A 17,832-nucleotide genomic window follows, 5' to 3' on the forward strand; every position below is an offset into this window, starting at 1 on the left:
TCTTGGCTAGCAAATGCCACCTCTATCTATGTAAAAAGCACCAAATAATATAGGTTTTTCAGTGTACAAAGAGTCATGGCATGTAGCATGAATGTTCTGTGTGAGGCTACAGAGGAAAGATTGTAATTGTTACAATTGGTGGGTTGCATGAGACCTTTGGTCAGCCAAGTTATTCAACAAGTGCTCTCAAAAGACAAAACTTGATGACATTCATTGACGGTAGAGACAATAAAATAAAACTGGCGATTTAGCAGCGGGTACTTTCCACTTGTGTGCCATAATATGTACGAAATGCCTCTCAGCTCACAGAGAACCCTGGGCTCACGCCACGAAGATTAACTCGTTACAGCTTGAAACCCTCGCCAACGCACTTTGTAAGGCTGACGCGGTAACAATAAAGGTCACCGTAAACCGTAAGAGGGAAAAAAAAAGAAACATCACAACGTCTTAAAAACGTACAAACGTAAAAACAAAGAACGTCTCCAGAGCACAGTTCTGCACGCGGACACACAGAGACAGCCTCGCTTCAGCGTTCTGGTCGTTCGAAGTTCTGCTTGCATTCGCGGTAAAAGTTTCGTCGTCGAATACGTCAATGCTTGAAAGGGAAACAACACGACGAACACCAGAAGCGGAGTGTGTGAGAGCTAAGGCCACATTGCACCGGGCTCGAAGAAGGTCTGGTGGCTCCGGGTGGGCAGCGTGCGCGAAAAGTTCCACAGAGTCATCCCGCGGGTCGCGCTCTTTTTCACTGATCGCGGTTAGCGTCTTCGCAGAGGTCGCTGCGAGCAGTCCGCACCACTCACGGACTCCAGCCAGAGTTCAGCTGTCACAGCTGCGAAACTTGTTCTAGGCGATGTGTTCTTGAGAAGCAATGAAATGAAGTGGACCCTGATCGATTGGCCACACAAATCCGGAAACAGCCGGGTGGGGCGCCAATTTCTCGGCGACCCCACACTCAGGCGATGAACCCTTATATCAACACTTGTGGCAGGGACGGGCTCTGTATAAGTCGCCAGTTCCCGAAGCCGACCAAGATTCACGGAGTTGGCATGTTCCCCAAGCGGCGCAGTAGCGGAGGCTCCGAACGGGCCAGGACTGGATTGGGACATCTGAACGCAGTCGAGCGTTCCTTTCTAGAACTCCCAATCCTCGCCGCGTTCCTCACTTCGGTTGTCGAGCCTCTGCTCCAGCTTTCGAATGCCATCGCCACTGCTTCCACTCGACTTCTTTGTGGTAGTGCAGAGTTCCAACGCCGTTTCCTCCTCTTCCTCGTCGTCCTCCAGCTCGTCCCTCTCGGCACTCTTGCGGGCCTCGTCAGATGCCGCCACGGGGTCCACCCGAACCGTCTCGCGGAGCCGCAGGCTGAAGTCTCTGGCGGTGGCGGTCTGGCGCACGCAGACCCCGTTGATGATGGCGCTCTCTGAATCACCTCCCGGCGTGCCGCAATCGTCATCCGCGTTCCCGCCCGCCTCTTCGTCCTCGGCGTCGTCCGAGTCCGGTGACAGGCCAGGGTCCACCCACTTGGGGGCCGCCGGTTTCCGCCGCCGACTGCTGTAGCTGTTGTGCTGACCCAACGCGCCGCCACCGAGGGCGCCGCCTCGCGGCGCAGAAAAGGTGGTTGCCAGGCTCTCTTCCTTGAGCGAGTCGCGGTCGCTTCCGGTCGGCGGTTCTTCTTGTGACAGGTTCGAGTCGTCTAAGTCTTCTGTCGGCGTGCCGCCTCGACCCCACGTCTTGCGACCCGACGACGCCTGGCTCGACATGCTCAGGTCGAGCGTACCTTCGTCATTGCCCTGCTGCGAGGACGGGGAGTAGCTGTTGTAGGCGTTGAGGTTGATGGCGCTGTTGCCGGCTCCGCTGCTGGCGCTGCCGAAAGCGGCCGGTCCGCTTTTGTCGCTTCCCTGCATCTCGGACAGCCTCTGGACGAGGAGTCCACGGAAGAGCGCAGGGTCGAAGGAGCCCGTGCCTTCCCGTGAGCTTTGCGGAGGACCTAGGAGCGACGGTGGCGGCTCGCTGCGCGGCTGGTTGTCGTCTGGTCCGGGGGAGACGACGTGCTGCTTGAGCCGCATGCGGTGGTTGTGGAACCAGTTGGTGATGGTGCGCACGGAGAGGCCCAGCTCAGCAGCCAGGAACTCGATAGTTGCCGTGCTCGGGTATGGGTCCATCGAGAAGGCGAGCCGCAGCGCCTCCTTCTGCTCGTCAGAGAAGAGCACGCGCGGCTTCTTGGCCGCCGGGAACGGTGACGACGGAGCCGCGAACGGGAAGCTCCCGGGACCACCCATAGCCGGCAGCGACGGCGGCTGTGCCTCCATAGGCCTGGGCGCCGCCTCCAGGTCCACGTGCGTCCGGCGCCGCTTATTCGCTGAGGGCGAGACGGAGTGGTTAGTGACGCCTATAACGCGGCTGAACCTCTATAAACTTGGTCTACGCCTATAAGAAAAAGCAGGGCTAAAAAATAGCTTAAAGTCTAGGTGCAAACTAGGCAGCATGCATCATTGATCGACTATCGCATCATTGACCGACTATCGCTGCGCTATTGAGGATTACAGTAACAGTAAGCGAGCATAAATTCGGCCTTGCGCAATCAGTAAACATAATTATATTGCACGCCTATTTAGACTCCTTGATTTCTTAGGGCCGGGAATACTGACAAGCGGCATCTGCACAGGAAAGGTCAAGAATGGTAGATGTGCTCACCTTCCCGGCGCTCATTCTTGATAACCTGCAGCTTCTCCACGTTGTGGGGGTCGTTGAGCCAGAGCTGCATGCGGATGAAAGGCTCCCTGCCCTTGATGCTCAGCATGTGCCATGGCTTGGGCTTGGACAGCAGTTCACTCACAGAGCCCTGAGACAGCCCCAGCACGGCCTCGCCAAAGATCTGTGAACGTCACCAAAAAACAGGCAGAGATTTCTTAGAGAGGGAAGACTAAATTACAAAGAAATTGTAGGCGAAAAAAATCTCCTAACTTCGCACTTTCACTGTGCAAGAAGCTGTTTCGGGCAGTTTTGGATTCTTCGTGGGAAGCTTTGGGAGCTTGTCTCGCGCTTTTCTCAAAGACCTACTACAGTGACAGCAGTGAATCAAGCGGCCATATTTTTTTTCTAGGCCATTCTCTAGTACACAATAGGTCTCCACTTTCTCTCTCTCTCTTTTCTATTGTTTCAGCACTAGTCCCGCAAAGTGGCAGCGCTCATTTTTTCATTCCTGCCGTACTACGCTTATATTTTTCTCTCACTGGCTTCCTTCCCAATGTCCGCACCTAACCCGCTCCTTTTTCTTTTTTTTTCTTTTCTGTTACATGACTTATTTCGCCACCGAGCTAATGCCAGCAACTTTTTTCAACGACTTTGCTCATCCCTGTTTATCTACTGTATCTCGCCCAAGTTCCAGCTCAGTTTCCCCTCCGCCTTTTGCTATCATCATCAGCACCTCTCTCTCTCTCATCTCGAACCCAGACGCATACACTTTCAGTTCGAAATAAACAGTCTGCCCCGAGTTGTCACCTGCACCTGTTCGTTCCTTGCTACGAACACCGAACCCTAAATACCGAACGTCAAACTTTAGGGTAGGCTTCTCCGCAATAAGAAGCTGCTTGCAGTGAAGCACGCTTTAACGAATAACGCTTCGTCTGCTTCGTTTCATCTGCCAAGTGTACAGCGTGTTGCAAGCACAATCTACAACCAACAAGGCCCCGTTCTCGTTCTCTTAAAAGCGCTGATGTTTTCCGGTTGAAGCTCATGCCGAATAAGTTAAAACAGGAAGACATCAACACCTCACGACATGAAAGCTGCATGAACAGATAAGGATCCTCAATATACGCTGACTAGAGCTACTTTAAGGACACTGGCAAACTTTTTTTTTTTTTTTTTTTCAAACTTTCATCATGCTTCAGCAGCATCTGTAGAGGGATAGCCTTGGAAAATCTGAATACGCAGGAACACACACTCTATCATACGATAGTGGCTACTAAGCAATAATCGCCTCAATTATGAAGTGTTTGCAGTGCACCTGTTCCTGGAAATGATGTACATACAGTACATGTGTGTCATATTAATAAGACCTCTGCTCTTTTACTCTCTTTGGCTTTCATATGCCCTGCATGTGTTAGCTACAGCATTCCCCCATTACTTTCTCAGTGAATCCCGAGACCAAAAGTCTATTTCCATTCCGCAGCATAGTAGGCGCTCACGTAAGGTAAAAGACATAAATGACAGGGTGTGAAATAGCCTAATGGAGGTAAAGGCACGGCATGCACGAGGTTCAATTGGCGTCCTACCTTCTGCCCAATGTTGTGTGCCATGAGCGTTTCCTTGATCTTGGCCGTGATGGTCTGCGTGTCCAGGTCGGTAGTGAGCGCCGCCATCTCATACACCGACGGCTGCACGTACGCCAGCGAGCGACCGCCGCTGCTCGGGTGGTGGGCGTGACTCTTCCGCGCGGCAGCCGTAGGGCTCGAAGGCGGCGCGTACAAGGCCACGCGTGAGTCCTGCTGCTGTTGCTGTTGCTGCTGCTGCTGTTGTTGTTGTTGTTGTTGCTGCTGCTGCTGCTGCTGCTGTTGCTGATGGTGATGCTGCTGCTGCTGCATCAGGGCCACCTGCAGCTCGGGCGAGGCGCTGAAGGGCCCCTTGGCTAGCAACGGTGACGAGGCGGAGCTATCGCAGTGGCTGTTGCGGTGCGATTGGAGGTCGCGCGCCGCTGCCCTTGCTGCCGCCGCGCTCGATGCCGGAAGCTTGCTCGATCCGGCTGCGCGGACGCCGTACAGAATAGGAGGTGAGACTATAAGAGACACATTTGATTGTTTGTTAAGCTGTCTATAGTGTGACCAGAAAAGATTGAAAAAGAAAACATGCACGGCTTTAATGCTGTTTTTCTTCTTCGTTATCACCTTAATTTTAACTGCCGCATGCAATGCCGGTAAAGGTGTGTGTAGCAAAGCTGAGTGAAACTTGCCATACTCAAGTGTGTGCAGGGAACCAGAACAGTCTGTCGGCAACGTTCAGGTACAGAGTTCAGCAAATACGTTTCGCGAAAATTCGAGATCACTGGCAACATTTAGAGCTTCTCATATTTCACAGAATTAGCGCTGGTATGCGCTCCAAGCAATCAAACAAGCGTTCATAAACGCACAAGAAAAGAACAAAAAAAAAATCAAATAATTAGAGCTTTTAGAAATGCATCTTTGACGACACCACTTTAAGCACTGGAACGCGATTACCGCGACCCCGTCTTTAAGCCTCGCATGTCTAAGGAGCACACGACGAAAGGCTGTGCTCTTAGGCATACAACTGTAATGACAGAAAGGAGCGCTCACCGAGCGGGCTGGACGCGGCGGTGAATCCCGAGGTGCGCATCAGCTTCTCGGGGGCGATCTTGTACTGCGAAGCGACCAGTTTGTGCACGGCATTCTCGTCCTCGAGGAAGATCTTCATGCGAATGAAGGGCTCGCGGCCTTTCTGCGTCAGCATGTGCCACGGCTTGGGCCGCGCCAGAAGGTCGGACACCGAGCCCTGGGACAGGCCCAGCACGTTCTCACCGAACAGCCGCTGGCTGATTGAGTACTGGCTCAGCTGCTCCTTCACCTGCGCGGCCCATGAACGCCGGTCAGGACGAGAGACAGTAGCCCCTCGCTCGCGAGTGAGACGGAAACAATTTTACCCGGTACGACGAAACGTCGTACAGGATGGCGACTGTCTGATCGCAACTGAGGAACGTAATTTTTGGTTCGAGAAGAATGGAGTGAGCTTAGAGTATTATTTTCAGTGCTGCTAGGCAACCTGAAGCCATATAAACCATGTATTGTTTTCAAGAGGTGCGGCCACTCCTACACGTTACGCGATCAATTTCGGAAGGCAGTTCGACTTGTCCTCAGTGCAAGCACTCATTTCCGATGTCAGTAGCAACGAAAGATGAGTGCATTAAGAGGCTTCCATATATTTTCGGACACTGTAACGAAGACTTCAGTTCGGCTGAGAACATGACGGCGTGGAATGTTTCGCACGACCCGCTTCTCTAGGATCTGAGACCGCCGATCGGGCCCAACGGCCGACAGTCAAAGCCCTTCTTTCAGCACATCATGTTTTCTCTTTATTGTGACCAGAATGCCGTTAATATTGTTTTCTGCAGATATTGTGAGAAGTGCAACTTTATCTTCGCTATACCCTTCTCTTCGCAATAGCGAACATAGGAGTATGGCACCTGTGGGGGGCAGTGTATCCCCACTGACCTTCTTGACGATCTCCTCGGTGTTGAGGTTGTTGTACTGGTCAAACTGCTGCTGCGTAATGGGAGGAAGGACAGCCTTGTTCTGGCGCTGGTTGGTCGACGGCATGGAGGGAGCCGCGCTCTGCGTGAGCAGCGAGTTGGTGATGGACTGCATGCGTTGCAACGGCGAAGATCCGAGGTCCTCAGCTGAGGCGCCGCCCGGCGGCGTCTCCGAAAGGCCCAGCACGCCCGCGCCACCCGGAGGGCTCGGAGTGGAACCCGGGCCCGGGAACTTGACGCCAGGCCGCACCAGCGAGAACGCGCTGCCTGTGATTGAAAGCGAGGAGGAGGAAGAAACCAACACGCTAGTTAGCAGGGGTACACCAAAACCTGAAAGTCTTTGACAGTGCGGAAAATAAGCGCGACAGAACGTTTCCGACTGCTGCCTTATGAGGTGTGAATTCTCCAGGAAGTAATGAATACAGACTCGTGAAATGGAGTCAGTAGTGCCACTTACGTACAACGTGTCTACCGTGACTACGACTTGGAACGATGTACAGACATTCGAAAGCGTTTCTACCGGAGACGTTTAAAAAGATACTAGGTATGTGCCGCTCGTACACATTCCTGGAACCGTTCATGGCCTATAAACTTTCTTTCTGGCGGAATATTGTTGTTTAGTCTTAATGTTCACCTAAGTATGAAACAAGTTTCCTAAACATTGCGTGTTGATTACATGTAGATCATTCCAAATGGCGCTTCCCTGACGTCGCCATATTGTTCTTGGACTGCTGTGTGCGAGCATCCGGCTGTCCGCGCCCTTTAGTAACTCAGTAGATGTTACGCTATTTACTTGCACCCAATTACTAGGTTCATGTAACATAGCGCTGCGTGTTCGACAACGGAGGCGAAAGTGTGTGCGTGAAGGCGCGCACCATGCGCGTGCACGCCGTCGAGGCCAAAGTAGTGCTCACTGTATTTGTTGCCGCCGCGCTGCTTGTGCCAATCCCTGGGCGCCAACTGCGCTGCGAGCGAAGATCCTCGCCTCTGGTGCTGGGACACCGGCGGCTGTGGCTGCTCGTGCGCCGCGCGCATCGCCTCGACCGAGTCTGCGGCGGCAGCCCTCGCAGCGGCGGCAGCGGCCGCTGCCGCCGCAGCCCCGGGTCCCCTGAGCTCGGGCCCCAGCGAGAGGCCCGGGAAGGCCCCGTTGAGCAGGGCTCCCGGCAGCGCGGCCGCTCCGAAGCGCGCGAACTCGTGGCCCGGTGTAAGCGCCAGCTGCGAGAGCCGAGACAGCTCGTGGTGGTAGATGGAGAGCGCCTGGCGGATCTCCTCGTGCGTGCGGTCGTACTGCTGCTGGCGGAAGCTCTCCTCCACGCGCTGGCCCATCAGCTTGGCCAGTTCCTCCTGGTAGATGCGAGCCACCATCTCCTGCACATCCGCCCCGAGAGAGCAGGTCAGCCACGGCATGTGATGCACGGGTTTCCAATCAGATGGAGCCCAAATGCGCTAAAGCGGTAATTTCGCTACACCGATACAATAGAAGCATCCACGAAGCTTGCGAAGAGTTTTAATAATTGCATTCTGCCTATTTGTGGTCATATTATACGTTTACGTAAATAATATTGACATTTTTTTCCTCACCTAGTAGCACCTGAAATGTCCACTGTCAAACACACGTAATGAAAGATACAAAGTGTGGCTATGAAGTTAAAGCGAGGAGGATTAATAATTGCACCCTTCCATTGAGTTTTTGCTCAGCTTTATTTGGATGCCTTTCTCGCTTTGGCTCCCTGTATTTATGTTACAAGGCGTGCGACTACATTTCTTACCATAGTTTTTTGTTCCTTTGTGTTTTGAGTAGGCACTAACTACTCTAGTCCCAGGTAGTCCCGAGGCGTCTGCTCTATGCTAGGCCTTTCGTGCTCGATTCTGAGTACATCCCACCAACCGACGCAACAAGACCTTCTTGGGAGTATGACATCTCTAAGAGGGCGCCTATAGCGATGGCCCATTTTACGTGACGCACCTGTGGAATGTCGTCGTTCTCGTACTTCCGGCTGGACCGCTTGGCGTCCTTCTGCGACGCCGATGACGACTGGTTGTTGTTGTTGCCACTGTTGTTGCTGTTGTTGTTGCCTACGCCGTCGGTGTCTTGGTCGCTGTCGGCGTGCGAGTCATCGGCCGAGCCGTTCTGCGCGCCCGCCGCGGTCGGCGCCGGGCTTCGCTCCTTGCTCAGCGGAAGCGCCATGGCCTGCTGGGCCTCGTTGAGAATCTGCGCGATGCGCTCCTCGGCCGCCGCGTCTTCCTGGCGGCTGGAGGCGCTCGATCCGCCGGACTCCTTACCTGTTCCCACAGGGAGACGCGATGTTAATGATACCCTCTCTTAAAGCGGCTAAGAGCGAGCACAGGCTACCCTATGGCCGAGATGAATCAACCGACTCGTGTATACACTAACGAGGAGTCAGTATACGCCTCTGTTTGTAGCAAAACGTTCGGCACGCGTACCGTTACTTCAGTCATCGGAAGAAATGTCTGACACGGTCCAGCAGGCTAAAAAATGAAAACAATGTCGCAGATATAACTTAGAAATAGTCAGTTGAGCCGCGCTGTCCTTCCTCCGTCACTTGGTGTTCGTCACGTGACGTTCATTTCCTTACACTAGAAAGCTACTCAAACACAAGAGCCTATAAAACCATGTATACTCCCGGTTTACACTAATCGAGGTTAATAGGAAGTGTACGTACGACACGCACCCTTCTTGGGCACCAGCGACTTGAGCATGAAGACGCAGAAGTCGTCCGAGGCCCACGCGTGCATCTTGCGGTACGAATCGCGGCCCTTCTCGGTGAGCTTGTCCCAGGGCTTGGGCTTGGAGAGCAGCTCGCTCACCGTGCCCTGCGACAGGCCGAGCACGAAGCGCGCGAACAGCCGCTGGCCCACGTTGTGCGCGCTCAGGAGCTCGCGAACCGCACGCGCCACATTCTGCGTGTTGAGCGCCTCGCACGCGTGGCGCTCCATGTTGTGGCGCAGGCAGTCCTGCAGTCGCTCCAGTGAGGCGCCGGTGACCGGGTCCGGCGTCGGTGGGGTGGCCGCGGCACCGTCGTCCGCCGTGCCGCGGCCGCCGCTGCCCGTCGAGGTGTCGGTGCCCGTGGACATGGCGTCGGCGTCCACCGACTTGGGCGTCGCCGGCGGACTCGTCACGATTGGCATCGACGGCACGGGCGGAGGCTCGCTCTTCAGCATCCGCGAGAAGGACGAGACGATCTCTTCGCCCAGCAGCGAGCCGAACGCCTCGACGTTCTGCAGCCGACTGCGCGGGGAGCCTGCGAAAGAAGCGTGGGACGCCCCCGTTCAAACGCTACCAAATCGATGGCCCGGCAAACGACGAATTGATTGGTTCGACTGTTTGAATACGAGTGAAGGCAGGTGGGAGTCGGAAGGGAGGGAAGGAATCGACCGGTCAATCAATCAATCGATCGCTCGATGTGAAGGCGATCAATCCTCCGGGAAGACAGGAGTGATCGATCTAGTGATCGACGTCTCGACTGATTGAATGATTCATCGATCGGTCCACTGCACTGCTGTTTGTAAATCGATCATCCGGAGGTCATCGAAACGATCTATCACCACACGCACGCACACATACGTAGAAACACAAATTTATTTATTTTGCTTAACAACCTTAATTCACGCGCCATTACTATAGGGTCACCGGTAATTAGAATATAATTATGAGAGACCAGAGAGGAAATCGAGAACTGCGTCTACTCCCAGCGCATAGAGTAGTAGTAGTATAAAACATCTTTGAGGGTTACATGAGTTATGGGTCCACAGTCCGGGACTCCGTTGGCTGATATGCTGTGCCCGAGCTCTCGCCAGCGCATAGAGAAGCGGTTGAACTGTTGTTTTTGTGATTGTGTCAAGATAAGACAATAGCGAAAAACCTGACGGAGCCGCTCGACACTTTCTCAATTTTGTACAAGGGCACTACACTCTTTGCTCTCGACCGGTCCGCGTGAATTGGCTGCGCAATACATTTAAGTCGAAGAAGATTTCTCACGCCATCGATCTCTAAGCTATACTCGTATACAGCCGGGCAGCAGGTAAACCATGCAGTTGGGCAGAAACTCACCGGCATCGTCCGAGGGGAGCTTCGCCAGAGGCGGCGAAAGTCGCGTCCGGTTCTTGCCGTACAACACGAGGTCGACACAGTTGTTGTTCGGCGGCACCAGCGTGGGTTTCTCGTCCTGGTCGTCACTGGGGTTGTCGCTGTCTTCCAGCATCTTCAGGTTCCTGCGTCCGGGGAAGATGAGGAAGAGATATACAGGGTCAGAGTGCCGGCACTTAAATCAAAAATACCATGTTACCATTTTTATCCAACCCCATACACTTCGTTCGTGCACAATAGCGCAACTCCGGTATCTCCGCAACAGTACATTAATACCCTGCATATCAACAAACTAACGAAATAGTTAACTGACACAACGAAATATGTTATATACCATATCGGGCATATAGTGCTAGTTATTAAACTCTACCGTATGTGTTATTAATTAATCGGTCCACGAAAACCAGGGACTCACCGAAGTTCATTCTTGATGTCCTCGTAATCTTTCTGCCTGTCCAACCGGTCTTCGAGTTCTTGGATGATCCTCGACTTTTCCGCGAGCATTTCTTCGAGTTGAGCAATCTGTGTAAAATAGAAAAAAAAAAAAAAAATAGAGCCCGAAAATTAACGCCAAGTTCCAAACTCGGCGAAAATTCGCAGTAGTAGAGGAGCCAAGAATGCTACGATTGCGGTAGCTTAGTTGGGCTGCTTCGACGAGACAGGACCACGATAAGTTGACTCACCTGTGAGGCACTTGTCTCTTTTAGAGAATCGACTGCCGACTGCAGCTTCCTAATATCTTCGACTAGTTGAGATATCTGCATCGAATAAGAAAAAAAGAATAATGCAGTGATCAGAATCAGAAAACGGTTGAAGGAGAGTACAGATAATAGTGAGAGGGGGACACGTGGGAGAGGGAATAAAAGGTACGCGAAGATGCCGGGGGCGACTTAAGCAAGTCGCACAGCACAGAAGAAAGAAAGCAGCCTTATGTGCTCGACAAAATCTGCGACCGATACGAATTTAACGGCCTGACGCGCACACCTTACAATATTGAATGACCTATATTGCAGTGTTCTTGACTTTATTCTTTTCAGTTAATTTAAACTAGATCATTCAGCTGGGCTGTATTCAACATAAATGATCGACTGCTTCATTCGACTGGCTGACTGAATTCTGCTGAATGTAATTGATTGGATAGAACATGAATGATGAAATATTATCTTGATTGGTCACTACGACTGCACAAGAGCAGGTGCACAGTATTATGCGGTTGAAAGAAAAACTGTAGATGCAGCAGCCGTAGGGGCATTGACTCTTCAAAAAGAGGGATCTGGGGAAGAGGGAAGGGAAGAAGGCGCGCATACCTCTTTGTCCTTGGAGGCGAGCTGCAGCTCGAGGGTCGCCCGGGAGGGAACGGGCGACGCGGCGTCCAGCGCCGACGACGGAGGAGGCGGCGACGAGGAGTCCATGTCAGACAGCTGGTCTCGCAACAGCACCGAATCCTGCTCGGCCGCCACGGCACGCTACGAGCAAGAAAAAGAAGAAGAAAAAAATTCAGCTATTGTAAAAGGCGAGAACAGAAAGCGCCAACAGATGGCAACGGCACAGTGCGCCCGCCCCCCCCCCCCCCCCCCCCCCCCCCAGTTGATTTTTAAAATGTATACAGGACATAAGCAACATAAGGACTACCCCTACCCATGTAGACATTGTCCGTTCGTTGCGCGGGCACAGGTCCCTTTGCACACTCTACGCATCAACAGACTCAACAACGTGACGAAGTTTATTCAGTCAGCACGCTAAGTGTTCGCATGGTCCTTGGCGTCACGCCCGTTTGATGTCCTGGAAGTGAAGCGCTTTGCATTGGTAGTCGCTGGAAAATTTATCCACTCCACTTTGCATACAGGCTAAACGTCCAGTTTCTACAGCTTCAAATTCACAAAGTAGCGGTACCGTCACCCTGTGCGCCCACAGTTACCGCACAGAGCTTCAGATAGGCAAAGGCATCACGCGTATGCGCACACCTTTACATGATTGGAGTGGCAACAGTAATGCGGTAGCGGTTAAGCGAAAACGTCGGAACACCGGGCACGACAGTACCGTTAAAGGTGGCGGTGTACAGTGTTAACGGTATGTTAAATGCTCCAATAAAAAAACCGAGCGCTAAAACTTTCCTACGCACACACTCCGTGTGAGTGGTTGCTTATTACTAAACGCGTAGGAAAGGAGACGGTATCCACTCAAGGAAAAACGACCTACTTCTGGGTTCGCGTTTGGATTATAAGCTCCCATTTAAGCTTAGTTGTACAGCTCTAAGAAAAGCATTTTCGCCGCCGTTGTCTAGTAATCAGGCAATTAGCCGGAACTCGTGACACGAATGACCGGTTTGTGGAACCAGCGGCGTCCCCGCGGCAGCGCGACATGTTATATGCAAGGCTCCTTTAATGCGCACAAATTAGGGCACTTCTAATGGCGCCACTTTCGCCAGTTCGGGCATACACTGCATCTCGACTTCGCATTGTCATTCCAGCCCTTATAAAGCTGCCATCTTCCCCACCTTGTTTTCACTAACTAGCGTCAGTGAAAGCGAAAAACGGTACTTAGGTGTAACCCTAAAAACTCTGCAAAGTTTTCGCAACCAGCTCTTATTAGGCAACCTCGTTCGCACGCAGCGAAGACGAAACTTTTAACAGCTGCGCAGCGAAAATTTTCGCGCCATATTGCGAACGTCGAGCAGGAAGAGAGAGGCGACGGAAGAAAGGCTCTAAGGCAGATAGTGGGCGGAAAGGTGAGCTGCAACATCCCCGATAAGCCGCGAGAACGCGCGCTTTTTGGTTCCCGCGCTATATTCCCAGCTTCGCGGTCTTCTAGCGAGTGCAGCGATGCCGCATTCGAGAGCTTTCTCGTTTCTATACAAACAGCATTTTCTCGAGGCTTTTCCCCGTAGCGCGAACGCAATCAAAAGGTTCGGCGCTGCAGATGCAACAGGCGTCGCTGCTGGACGCGTGCGCCCAAGTTTTAACCCTGCAGTGTGCGCGTACACTTCTTCCCCGTCCGTCTTAATTCTCGCCGGCGCCGCCACCTCATCTGCTGTTACGCGCGCCTTTCCAAGTGCCCCGCGGTCCACGCGCGTGGGGGCCATTTGACAACTCGCGCGTAATTCGAGCGGACGCGAGGGCCGAATGAAAAATTCAACAACCGCTTTGCGCGCCCTCGCATCGCCAAAATTCACTGCTCGCGCCGCCGACCGCGACAACCGCGCGAGTTAGAACACGCCTCCTCCTCCAACCCCACCCTCGACCGCTCGTTGTTTGTCGAGCCAAAGTCATTTGGTCTCCAAAACTCGGCGGCGCAGTGTGGTTTCGGAAGGCGCGCGCTCCCAGTTCCGGTGGGGCTTCGCAGCTTGTTTTCTTTGTTTTATGTATTCGGGATTACGTCTGCTGAGTACACATGCCCTCGACGGAGCCGCCGTGGACGAGCGCGGGCTTGCGAGTTCGAAACGCTGCTGGCAAGTAGCGCGCCCGGGTGGTGTGCATTATTACTAGGCCGTCTATAACGGTACACACAACAAGCGGCCCTCCGCACTCGCACAAATACCCGATGAGCAACGGAGGCGCGCCTCGCGCTGGTCGGAAGCGGAGGACCTGTCAAAATGGGTCGCCGCTGAATTCGTTACGCAGCCTACTAGTTTCCAAAGATCCCCTTCTCTGAAGAACAGAATACACTTGCGCGCGCGTCCGTGTGTGGGAAATGACAGGGGGAGGGTGGTGAGGGGAGGTAAAACAACGCGCATTATTGAGCAAACGCGCGTCCTTACACCCTTTGTGCCTCGCATTAATACTACATAAGCGAAGGTGCAGTTGTCGAAATCGTCGCAGCGGTACACGGTAAACGGGGGCGCTGACGACGGCACTTCGTCTCTGACTGAATTGTTGATAGCGAGAAGGACAAGCCGCGCTAGATCAGAGCGTCACTTGAACGAATGGAAAAAAAAAAAAAAAAATGGCGCGGATTGTAGTGGTCTTCGTGAGCGAGCACTTGTGAGCAACCTACAGAAAGGCAACGGTGCAGAAACAAATCACAAGCATGTGACTTAGTTCCACCAACCTTGTCTCACGCGGGCTGCAAGAAAATCACTCAAAAATATTCAGCCCGAAAGAGATGTTCAATACTCATTCGATACCCTGTCGAAGAAAGTTTGGTTTGGTTTTGTGGGGTTTAACGTCCCAAAGCGACTCAAGCTATGAGAGACGCCATAGTGGAGGACTCTAGAAATTTCGACTACCTGGGGTTCTTTATTGTGCACCGACATCGCACAGCGCACAGGCGGATTGCTTTTCGCCTCCGAAGAAGAAAAAGCTTTGAAAGTATCGATCAAATAACCGTAGTATCGAAGAAACTTCGATAGTGCATTCAAAACTCCGGTTATTTGTCGATACTTCTCTACCCTGGTCGAGAGTATTGAAAATATCAGAGGACTATGCATTAACATTTTCTCGATGCAAATGACGCCTGCTAGAACCCAGACATCCAAAAGTAGTTAACGCTGCATATAATTTTGAGGAGGCAGAAGATAAAAAAAAAATGAACTCGAACACGGGAGGTGGCCACAAAACACGTGTCCCCAGGGTGAAAGCACCAATAGACAGCAACGCTGGGAGAGAAAGCATCGGGGACATTGCCAATAGACAACAACGACTTCCAAATTAAATCCCATTTCGAAGATGAGAGCTGCAGGGAAAAACCAAACGACGCGGAAGAGACGGCGTTCGCAGCCTCGAGCAAAACTCGGCCCGATGCACACGCCGGACGAGACGGAGCGGCTTTCTCGTAGATTAATCGCGTCCATCTAGGCGCGGACGACCACCGCCGCTGTCCGAATCGACAATTACGACTAAAGCACGACACAAGCTTACTTTAGCTTTTCGCAAACGCCTTTACCCGGCTCTGCAAAGCATTCTCTCTTTTTTCTTTCGCTCGAATAAGTATTTGCCCCAAACGTTTAGTGCCGTGGCTTCCCTTGCAGTAAAAAAAAAGGAGACTAATCTTTGCTTTTTCCGTATCCCTTTCTCGGGCGTGTGCCCGATTCTCGTTTGTCGTTCACGCTATTATTACCACGCAGAAAACTTCGGGACCCGGAGGCAGGATCGACGACATCTTTCCGGCGTCACTCGCGTTGATTGAAGCCTGCGGACATGGTGCAGTGCCACGGAGGGGGAGCAGGACTTGCTCCACTCCTCCTGCGGTCGCCGTCTCCGCGGAGCAAACTTTCCAATCTAGCCTTATTGCGATGGAATTGAAACCGTCGCGAAATCTCGGAGAATAGTCAAGATTTGTGGGTGAAAAGAGAAGACGTCCAAAGTGGACCAAGATGGGAAACCCGAAACGGGAGGAGAAGGATAACAACGAAACTTTGAAAACAGTGCGAGGCACAGTTCGAAACGTTAACTGATAAGATACACGGCACAGGAAGTTATACAGAACAACGCGAAAGCCAACTAATGAGAGATTAAACACCGCCAGCGACCCGCGTGTCTATATATAGGAGGAGGTTTTGGGTTTTGATGCCTGCAGCTGTACGTGGTTGTTTTTCTTTTGCATTATACTGACCAATAATCTTTCAGCCATAAACTGACTGCGTCGATAAATTCTCATCAATGTCGCTAATTTAAAAAAAAAGATAACATGAAAACATTCCTCTCTTTTTTCTTTTTGTTTTTTTTTCGCTGACATATGGCTTCCTTAATTGGTTCCATTACATATATAACAAAATCACAAGGTCACATTCTGAATAAATGAATAATGTTAGCTGGAGTCCAAATAGTCCGTGGGTCCTATAGTAAGTCAAGAAAATGAAATTCGCAAGCTATCAAAACAAACATTCCGGCTCTTGCGGTTAACGTTCAAGAAACCAGCAGAAACTAAATATACTTGATGAATAAAGCAGCGGTAACTTTTTCGTATACAGCGTGGTGTAGTGAATACCTTAGTAGGTACTAATTAAAACTCGCGCTCCCCAGCGGAGCTTTGAGACAAAAAGGCTGATACTCATCGTACAGTTATGGTTACAAGCAATCCCAAAAGACTGCTCACAATCAAAGCTGCAAAAATAACTGAGAGACATTTTCTCTATGCTTGCTTATAAAGTGCATCTGTTCTTATTTTCCGTGTCGAAGCAGGAAGTGGGACTAGTTAAAAAATTGATTTAAATAAAGGAAACGGAAACTAAGGCGGTAGCATGCGGGTCACTGGGTCGTGACAAAGACTCTGTGGCAGGTTATCCGACAGGTGTCGTCGACCCAAGCGCCGACGTATCATCATTAAAGCGTGCCCAGGAACACCACGAGCTGTGCGAGCTGCAGGGATAACGGCTTGAGAGGGCGTGGTGGATGTATAGAGAGGCAGAAAATAGTGTCCTGTCTCAGCTATCTTAATAAAGATATATATAAACGTGAAATAAGTTGAGCATTTAGCTTTTGTTTCCCTCTTCGAGAACTGGCAGGCAAACGCGAACGACAGGAAACAAACAGCGAACACGACAAGATGCGCGGTGGGCGAAAGCGCAGAACAAGCTCCATGTATGAATGAAGACGCCGGCGTGATCGGAAAGGTGTGAACACCGAGGGTCGGAGTCGATAAGGAGCGCGCGCACAGCAAGGAACGCGAAGACGCGCGCACAAGGCTTCATTGGAAAGTGAACAAATCGAAGCGTAGAAAAAAGGCAACAATAAACAATTAAGAGCAACTAAAGCGACCGATTGGCGAACGAAGCCCGTTTTCGGGGACACCGAGCGATAACAGAACTTCGAGCCGTCTTCGACGAGCGAGTGAGAAAGAAAAAAGCGAGAAAACTGGCTTCGTGAGCTCCGAACAACGGAAGATAGCAGGATCGAAGAGCAAAAGCGCTGGGTGCATGGCTTCAGTGCGCCCGTCTTGACGCAGCATTTGCCTTCATTATGTTGGTTTTCAAACAGGGTGTACGAGAGAGTGGGGGGTGCGTGTATTTTTGCAGCCTTCGACCTCTTGGCCGTTTACGGAGCGGCTGGTTGGGCTTCGTTTCTTATTAGCTTGGTTCTTTTTCCCGCACCTTTGTTTCTCCTCCCGTATATTCAATCCCCAAGAGAGAGACAGGGCTGCGGAGGAACTTGGGTAGGGAGTGGGGTGGGGCGGTGTGTTTTGTGTTGATTGCTGATGCCGTTCTTTTATAACAGCAGGACGACGATTAACAGGATGTGTTGATGCTGACGTTACGAAAGAAAACAAAGAGAGAAACAGAACACTGCGCGTCGCACGCGCCTTCAGCTTTGCCTGGCGAGCACAATAGCACGCATCGAATCCCGAAAACAAAAAGAAGGTGAAGTAGAATGGAGCGCCGCATCTGATACACGCCCCGTCATCTCTGAGTCGCGTCGCAACGAACAAAAAGGATTAGCAACAATACTTAATAAGAATGGAAGAAACGGTGCGGTGGCAGCTAGGAAAGACGACGAAGCAAGCCCCGCTAGCGTTCCACTAAAAGTCGGGG

At 51.9% G+C, this 17,832-nt stretch overlaps 1 protein-coding gene across 10 annotated transcripts in view; it reads right to left on the bottom strand.

The window, feature by feature from the left end:
- Window positions 1-422: 422 nt before the first annotated feature.
- The window catches only part of LOC146197185 (homeobox protein cut-like), a 725,401-nt gene continuing 707,991 nt past the window's right edge, over window positions 423-17,832 (bottom strand). For 7 of the 10 annotated variants that reach the window (XM_084598962.1, XM_084598969.1, XM_084598966.1 and 4 more), the window contains 12 exons: window positions 11,675-11,833; window positions 11,051-11,125; window positions 10,783-10,889; window positions 10,332-10,492; window positions 8,944-9,522; window positions 8,226-8,542; window positions 7,174-7,627; window positions 6,222-6,526; window positions 5,310-5,577; window positions 4,275-4,774; window positions 2,695-2,875; window positions 423-2,359 (listed from right to left, as the gene is read on the bottom strand). In XM_084598962.1, coding sequence (XP_084455088.1) covers window positions 1,134-2,359; window positions 2,695-2,875; window positions 4,275-4,774; window positions 5,310-5,577; window positions 6,222-6,526; window positions 7,174-7,627; window positions 8,226-8,542; window positions 8,944-9,522; window positions 10,332-10,492; window positions 10,783-10,889; window positions 11,051-11,125; window positions 11,675-11,833 — 4,332 coding nt within the window. In that variant the 3' untranslated portion in view covers window positions 423-1,133. The remainder of the gene's footprint in view (window positions 2,360-2,694; window positions 2,876-4,274; window positions 4,775-5,309; window positions 5,578-6,221; window positions 6,527-7,173; window positions 7,628-8,225; window positions 8,543-8,943; window positions 9,523-10,331; window positions 10,493-10,782; window positions 10,890-11,050; window positions 11,126-11,674; window positions 11,834-17,832) is intronic. The other 3 variants (XM_084598965.1, XM_084598963.1, XM_084598964.1) reach the window with 3 other exon arrangements.

The sequence above is a fragment of the Amblyomma maculatum genome, chromosome 3, assembly GCF_055883805.1.
Source record: "Amblyomma maculatum isolate TAMU_Amacu chromosome 3, ASM5588380v1, whole genome shotgun sequence".
Lineage (NCBI taxonomy): Eukaryota > Metazoa > Arthropoda > Arachnida > Ixodida > Ixodidae > Amblyomma > Amblyomma maculatum.